Source organism: Tasmannia lanceolata, unplaced genomic scaffold, assembly GCF_043159265.1.
Source record: "Tasmannia lanceolata isolate RefF3 unplaced genomic scaffold, GAP_Taslan_0.1 ptg000008l, whole genome shotgun sequence".
NCBI classification, from domain to species: Eukaryota; Viridiplantae; Streptophyta; class Magnoliopsida; order Canellales; family Winteraceae; genus Tasmannia; species Tasmannia lanceolata.
In genome coordinates this window covers 8,778,480-8,786,378 of record NW_027518685.1, presented here as the reverse complement: position 1 = coordinate 8,786,378, position 7,899 = coordinate 8,778,480, and the positions used below count along the sequence as shown (strand labels likewise).

Here is a 7,899-nt window from a genome sequence, read left to right as displayed (position 1 = left end):
TACCTCACTTCTCATGCCTGCGTATAGACTCTCCTTTTCCCTCTTATGAGATTTTTAACTGTGAAAAATGCAAGTAGGACCTACTAGGACAAGGCGATGGGCGATTTGTTCGAAGATAACTGGAAATCCAGTCCAACCTATGAAGAGATTTGAATGGATAGTGACTAAGACATAAGTTGAGACCCCTAAAATAAATGTATTACCAAAATTAAATAAATAACCCATATCACTCGTTATGGTGCATTGCAAATGATAGTTTACAATCATTTTGATAAAAAAAAGAAGTCTTGGAACTATTGTATTTTGGAGAATGATAGAATGGAGGGTGCCCTTGCAAAGATCAGCTTCAAGGGCTCCCTTATTGGTTGATTTCTGCAAGGTGAATATGATTTCCACTTGTTTAGGCGCCATCCACTTATTTCGGTGCCACCATAAATGTACTTTGCAGAAATTAACCAGCAGGGAATCTTGAAGCTGATTTTTGCAAGGGCACCCTTCATTCTAACATTCCTCTTGTATTTTATCAAATTAAGTGCAAAACCATTGATCCCAAGTTTAATTGGGGTCAGTATCGTAATTGCACAGTCACCTAATCACAAGCTCACAACAACCTCGAAAGAAACCAAACCAAACTATGAACTAAACCACCAGGCCCAAACCCCAGTAACCAATCACATAATGCCACGTGGCAAATCTTTTTATTAAAGACGTGGACTTCCTCTTCCCAAAGATTCCTCTCGTAACCTGTCGGCAACCGACGCTTAGCTGTCACATAATTACTACGGTAATCACACGTGGCAAATTTCTATTGGCCAGAAAAATCTCGAATTTATAAACACAGATATTTTATTTCTTTGAGTATATATACAAAACCTCATGAGAAATAGAATAGAGAGAGAAAGTGTCGGCAAGAAGTGCCCTAGAATTTTGTTTTTCCCATAGCGGGAAACCACTAGATCCAGGCCGGAGAAATAGTGAGATTTGTGAAATTCCGGCAATACACGAATTTTCCGGTGGAAATTTCTTGTGTAAGAAGAATGATGAAGAGATCGGACTTACTGAGCCAGAGCTCGACGATGACAAAGAAGATGTCCAGTGAAGAAGAGATCGACTGTGAAATGAGGCCTGGAGGAATGCTCGTGCAAAAGCGATGTGTCAAATCTGATATTTCGGCTCCGAATATTCGGATCCGGATCGCTTATGGCCTGGTCCGATATGAGATCTCCGTTAATTCGCAAGCAACTTTTGGTAATCTCTCTCTCTCTCTCCGATTTTCTTTTGGCTGGATTTTCTGTTTCTGGAAAGGCTAGAAAAAATCTAAGAGGGAGATGATATTTTCAACCCCCTACATTACTTGCACACCCCCCGATAACCTGATTTGACGTGAAAAGTGGGCAACTTTATGTCAAATCACGTTATAAGGGAGTGTCAAATCATGTCAAAGGGGGTGTGCAAGTAATGCAGGGGTGAAATATCATCACCCTTTTTTGGCCTTTTTCTCATTTTTTTGCAATCTCGGGTTTTATTTTAGAAAATTTTCTTTTTTAGAGGGATCGGTTGAAAATACGCGCGTCGGTAGACCAGGAACAGTAGGAAAACACTTGGAAAAAAGCTTAGGAGTTTGACTCCCTGTTTGTTTATAGGGGCATTTTCGTAATTTCGTATGAAACCTCTGATAATACGATACTTATTAACCAGTAGTCTGATTGATTGTTGAGAGCATCTTTGGAAATTGTAACATCCTTCAAAAGTTTATTGTAAGTTGTACAAATTAAGGAGTGAAGCGCCATTATTGAAACTGGGGAATGCAGATATCAATACTTGTTTCGGGGCAGGGGTTAATTTACTTGTACCCAGCTGTTTTGATCAAGGTTTAAAATTTCGGTTTCGGTACCGGTTTCGGACCCTGAAATTTTGAAACTTCGGTCGAAATCTGGTACAAAGCCCGAAACTAATATTTTATTCAATATTAAATTTCGGTCGAAATTTCAACCGAAATTCCGGTGAAATATTAAATTAATATTAAAAAAAAGATTTTTTTGGTCAAATTTCGCAAAAACCGAAATTTCGACCGTTTCGGTTTTTAATCGATTTCAGTGTCTGTCTTTCGGATTTCGGTTGAAATTTAAAACTATGGTTTTGATAGATACACCATGCCTTTTCTCTATTTTAAAACATCTTAGATCCATCAATCCCTACCCACTTGTTTTGGTCTTTGCCACATTCTATTTTTTACTCTATGTTTTAATTTATGGGTTTTGCTAACGACTGCCTTAAGGGCACTTGTTAAGGGGGCATTTAATTGCCCTTTGGATCGTGATTTTATACATAATTTGATACTGGGCGATGGTATTTTCATCCCTAGTGCAGTATGCATTTGGCAGTAGGCATTCGGACTCCTTTTAATGTGATTTGACGTCAAAAAGTGTTAAAGTTTCCCATTGTTCACCTTACAAGGGGCGAATGCGTACTCCAGGTGATATTTTTACACATCTTTTGAGATTTTATCATTAAAACATGTGTAAAATCATGATCCCAAGAGCAATTAAATGCCCCTTAACAAGTGCCCGTGGAGCACTCGTTAGCAAAACTCTTAATTTATTGGTACAAATTAGACCGTTTATTGGTACTTATCAATTAAAAAGTCCTAGATAAAAGAGAAGGTGCATTGCTGTTCATAAAATTAAAAAAAAAATGAGAGAAGGTGCAATTGCCAAAAAAGTGGGTGGTACCATTTCCCTGTTTTCATTGTAGCCAGCTATACGAGTCAATAAATGGGCTTACAATAAACTAAAAGAGTGTATCTTGCAAAAACGTGGGGGGTGTAAATATCAGCTTCTATATTAGAAAATTCATTGTACTTTTTGAATTGAGCAAAGCACCCTCTCATTGACAGCAAACACCTTCCATTTTGATGGCTGGAAAGTGCTTTGCCGGTTGCTACATTGACGCAGACTTTTGCCATCCAAAAATTTATGTGCTTCCGCCAATTTCGGTTTGTTCTAAACGTAGAAAAGTTAAAAAAATAGATTAGATAAGACAAACATGAGAGGAAGTGCTTAAACTTTGGGTCGCAATAGCCATCTTAGGTACAATCTTTGCTTTAATAATTAATACTGATGGTGGTTGCTTTTTTGTATAAGAGATTAGAGAGTATTAATTAACATATGAGTGTTGTCCATCACCCGTCCTCATCCCTCATCCTAGCCACGTGGCATGTCCTTAGTCAAACTCTTCGTCCTTCCGTTGCCCCGTGCTTCTCGTGCATCACGTTTTAAAATCGTCTGCAAGAACAAAACCTAGCGACCTCCTACTGTCACAGCATGATGGGGATTCTGCTGGTGCTGCCATGCCAGAGTCCATGGTTATTATTGCGACCACCACGACAGATTTCACTAAAGAGATTGAAGAACGTTTTCTATATGTCTACATATAGTATGTACTTTGAACAGCATTATTTCACCATTATGTATTTCGAACAATGTTTTTTAAGAAGCTACTATCTTGTATCATATATAACTTGGTTTTTGTATTAAGTATTAGAAATACGAGAGTATAAATTATTAGCATATGAATAGTATTGGTTCCTGGTCTGAAAAATAATATATACAAGATTATAAATTTATGGGGCATTAATTATTAGAATGGCAACTTTGCTACGTTTTACTTAACTCCAACGCTATAGCTTTCCAAATTCCAATCTCTTAAAACTTCTTTCCTTAATTCAAATTTATCTACATATCAATAGAGAGAGAGAGAGTGGGAACAAATTTATCTGATGGTTCAATTTGAACATGAAATAGCAGTTTGAGTGCAATTTGGGCCTTTTAAAATATAAATTACATACTCCCAAAACAGGTTGTATCAAAACAGGTCACTTGCATGCGAAATACAAATTTATTATCTCAATAATGAGAGAAAATCTGTAGTATCGCCTATTTCATACATTTTCCTTACACTTTGTCGCGCATCATCAACATTGATGACAGGATCTTGCACGAACTCAACTGATACACAATATTCTTTATCTAAATTAGTCTGGAATGTGTGTCTGCAATTCTGTACCAATGCTAGTACACTTAGTCACTCACACTTTGGGTGCCAAAGTGAAGAACATGAAGGAGGAAATTAGGAGAGAAACAAATAATTGAGATAAATAGATGGTGCTGAAGAGCTCACTTCAGAGGAAAGCTCTAAATCTCTCTTGCATTCAATTTTAATAATTGAAACTCTGATTGCTTGCTAATCTTAGTAAACCAATATAATTCAGTTTTTCTTTCATCACTTTCTCAATCCAATTTTTTTCATTTTTGTGCTTGTTAGTTTGTCCTGTTTGATATACTTCTACTTTTCAAGGATAATACATAAGTGGAAGTGCCTAATTTCAAGAGGAGGTATACTCTCTCCCTTCCAAAGTCTCTGATCTTTCAAGATGAGAACTTTCTTCACAGACTTTTAGAGTAGTAGATTTCAATGCTGACAATTTTTCTGCATTTTTAAATATGCTTGAACACCCTTATAAGTGAATATATTAGTCTTACTAGTTACTATCCTTGTGATCGAGAGTGAATTCACTCAAAGACATATTGCTTTGTCACACACTCGCATGGACGGATTTTTTTTTTTTTGGAGAAAAATAACAATTATTATTAAGAAAGATAAAGATTATAAGTGCATATCTGGGGTAAGGAAGACCCTCATAAAAGAAAACTCTAGAAGCCCCATATATGGCTAAACGTCGGAAAAATCGTTGGGCATGGAGGGCAACTTGAGTGCAATTTTGTTCATTTCAAATCATTCAGTCAATTGACCCTCCAATGGCTGTCTTATTTTCTTTACAGGGGAATTGAAAAAGCTCCTTTCGGCAGAGACTGGGTTACAACCCAGTGAGCAGAGGCTTATATTTCGCGGAAAGGAGCGAGAGAATGGCGCCTATTTAGACATATCCGGTGTTAAGGATCGATCAAAAGTTATCCTAGTTGAAGACCCATCAAGCCGCGAGAAGAGATTTATTGAGATGAGGAGGAATGCCAAGATCCAGAGTGCCCACCGTGCTTTCTCTGACATTGCCATGGAGGTTGACAAGTTGGCAGAGCAGGTCTGTAATCCTCCTCATTTTGGAATTTCACTTATGGTTATCCTTGTCTATTTAAAATTATACTGAATGATAAAAAAATTGTAATTTAAAATATGCTTAATGGGGTTGTTATATTAGCAATTCTTGTAGAACTACGGTCTAATCTAGTCATTCCAAAACATTGGGTCGAACTCTTTGGTGTCAAGGTAATAGCTATGAATAGTCATCGACTCCTGGAAAAGGGTAGAAGAATGGAACCTATTGCGGGACATACAATTGTACCTCTGTTGAATAAAGAATAAACTCGAGATTTTTTTCCTACTAGTACCAAGTTACCAAGTTTTAAGATCCAAACTGATTGTTTTTAACTGTTATTATTTTGGATAATATAGTGAACAGCTTATTGAGAATCACATTATTCATTTATGCGCATGACTTGCAGGTTTCTACCATTGAGAAGTCCATCTCAAATGGGATTAAGGTGGCGGAAGTTCAGATCACGACGTTGATTGAGATGCTCATGAGACAAGCTATCAAGCTGGACAGCATTTCTACAGAAGGAGACACCTCCACCCAGAGAAGTTTACAGGTCTATCCCTATATCCATTTCTTTCTTTTTATTTGGTTGTTTTACAGTATATAGGTTGGGGTGTAGTGTAACTTGGGTTGATTCGCATATATACTTGCTTCCAAAATTTTAGTGGTTTTTCTCGGCAAAAACTGTAGAATTCTCGCATAAGGGCATCTCTTGGCCCTGTTTGGATTGCGGGAATTTTCTGGATATGTTTGATACAGAAAAACTTTTTCCAAATTTCATGATTTTCCATCGTTTGATTACATATGAAAAAAAGGTAAATTAGGGCATGTTCGGCAACCATTCAGTTATGGCATTCTTCCCTTTTTAGGTGTCGAGAATGAGAAAAGCAGCGATTTCTAAGAAAATCTTGTTCGGCTGACCAGCCTGCAAGAATCCATTTCTAAATATGTACCTTCTTTTTAAGCTAAAAATGAGGATTCTTCGGAGCTTCTAATAGTCGTTTCCAAAGATTCTCATCAATCCGTTTCTCGCCCGTTTAATTAGGAGAGAATGAGAAGCCGTGTCGAACACACCCTTAACCACCAGAGTTCAAGTTTTAATTTGTAATGATATCCCTAAAATTTACTATTCTGGAAACTAAAAAAAGTCAAACAGGGCATTAATGGACCTTTTTTTTTGCATTTTAATTTTTGTTTCTAAATCCTAGATTTAAAGTTACACATTCATAAAGCTTCTGGATGCTATGTTACAGGCTAAGAGAGTGCAAAAGTGTGTTGAAACTCTAGATGTGCTCAAGATCTCAAATGCAAGAATAAAGCCTGTGGTTGTCACAACCAAATGGGAGACATTTGATCCCCCAGCCTCAGCACCATGGGAATTTTTTGATTGATTTCCTCTATTTTTCTCTCTTCATTCATTCCTATGTACTTAGCCAGAAAGCCTCAGATGAAGCTACTTGTATTCATCGTCCTCCTATTAACACACTTGCTAAATAAGCGACCCTTCGCTTCCATTGTTTGAAACTCAATAATGAACGTGCAATTTTGTTAGAAACTCTCAATTCATTTGTGTTGCAAAGGCATGCTTCATTGCAAATATTCTAATGAGATGTAGGCAATTGTACCTTGAGATTCCTTCTGAGCTAGAGCCTATAGCTCAATTGATCACAACGTATCTCTAATTCACTACCAAGTAACAAAAGGAAAATGCTCATAAGAAATTCACATTTACTTTCCTTCCTATAATAATAACACACTTATTTGCTCCCACTTGATCCGATTTGTTGATCCAAGTGGCAGCCATTAGGCCGGCCAAATGTTGTTGAGATTGCCTTGATTGGATTATCCTAGCCCCTTGATCGGGTCGGATGGTGTTGAGATTGCCTTGATTGGATGGTCATAGGCCCTTGATCCATCAAGCGTTGATCAAGTCTCGTTCAGGGAATGTTTGGGAACCATGAAAAAAAAATCATGTAATACTTACTTAGCTAGTGTAAGAGGGGCAGAAAGGCAGTATAAAAAGAGACATTTGAGGGGTGGTGAGTGAGGAGAGCATGGGATCAGGCCGGAAAACAACTGTTTTTAAGGAGGGACATTTTATTCATGGTTGGTTCTGCCAAGAAAAAGATAAAACTGTTGATATTTGCAGTCCTTTATCCTAGGTATGGGCTATCCGTTCATGATTGGACCAAGACAATGTGAGTAATCTTATGATGTTCTACAAGATCAACGGTCTTGATCTCATATACATGCAACATATTTCCCTCGAGGGACCCAATAATTGACCACCAAACCAAATAAGTAAAATAGTGCTAAAAGGAAGTCACTTTCATACTCTTTCCTAAAAGACATTTATTGGGCCCCACTTTTGTCTTGTTCATAAGATCAGATCCGTTGATCCAGATCGCCGCCCATAAGGCCAAACAAATGACATTGAAACTACTCGATCGTATGAATCTAGGCGCTGGATCCATCGAGCTTTTAGTGTTCTGCTAAGAAAAGCTAAACCATTGATTTTTTTTTAATTCTTAATCTTACTCATGGGGTGCCCATCTGGGATGGGACCATGACCATTTGGGTCACCTCATGATGACATACATGAACAACTATATATCTTGATCTCATATACATACCATCCTATGCCCTCTTACAATACAAGACCCAAAAATTGTCTTTTACCCTGGGTTGTAAACTTGACCTTGTGCATAGTTGTTCTCGTAAGTAGATGTGATAATCTGGGTCATGGTGAGACTATTTATGATCTTGATGTCTACTAAATCAAACAC

General features: G+C 37.5%; 1 protein-coding gene across 1 annotated transcript; it reads left to right on the top strand.

Moving 5' to 3' along the window:
- Positions 1 to 881: 881 nt before the first annotated feature.
- Positions 882 to 6,675, top strand: LOC143884244 (BAG family molecular chaperone regulator 1-like). Its single transcript, XM_077387701.1, has 4 exons — positions 882 to 1,248; positions 4,842 to 5,098; positions 5,520 to 5,666; positions 6,367 to 6,675. The coding sequence occupies exons 1-4, from the start codon at positions 1,038 to 1,040 to the stop codon at positions 6,502 to 6,504; spliced, it is 753 nt and encodes a 250-aa protein (XP_077243816.1). The 5' UTR covers positions 882 to 1,037; the 3' UTR covers positions 6,505 to 6,675.
- Positions 6,676 to 7,899: the final 1,224 nt, after the last annotated feature.

Excerpts from the sequence above, each read along its gene's own strand:
- LOC143884244 (XM_077387701.1), top strand. The coding sequence starts at position 1,038 with ATGATGAAGAGATCGGACTTACTGAGCCAGAGCTCGACGATGACAAAG. Across the intron at positions 1,249-4,841 it reads TAATTCGCAAGCAACTTTTG|GGGAATTGAAAAAGCTCCTT; the intron begins GTAATCTCTCTC and ends TTTTCTTTACAG. Across the intron at positions 5,667-6,366 it reads CCACCCAGAGAAGTTTACAG|GCTAAGAGAGTGCAAAAGTG; the intron begins GTCTATCCCTAT and ends GCTATGTTACAG.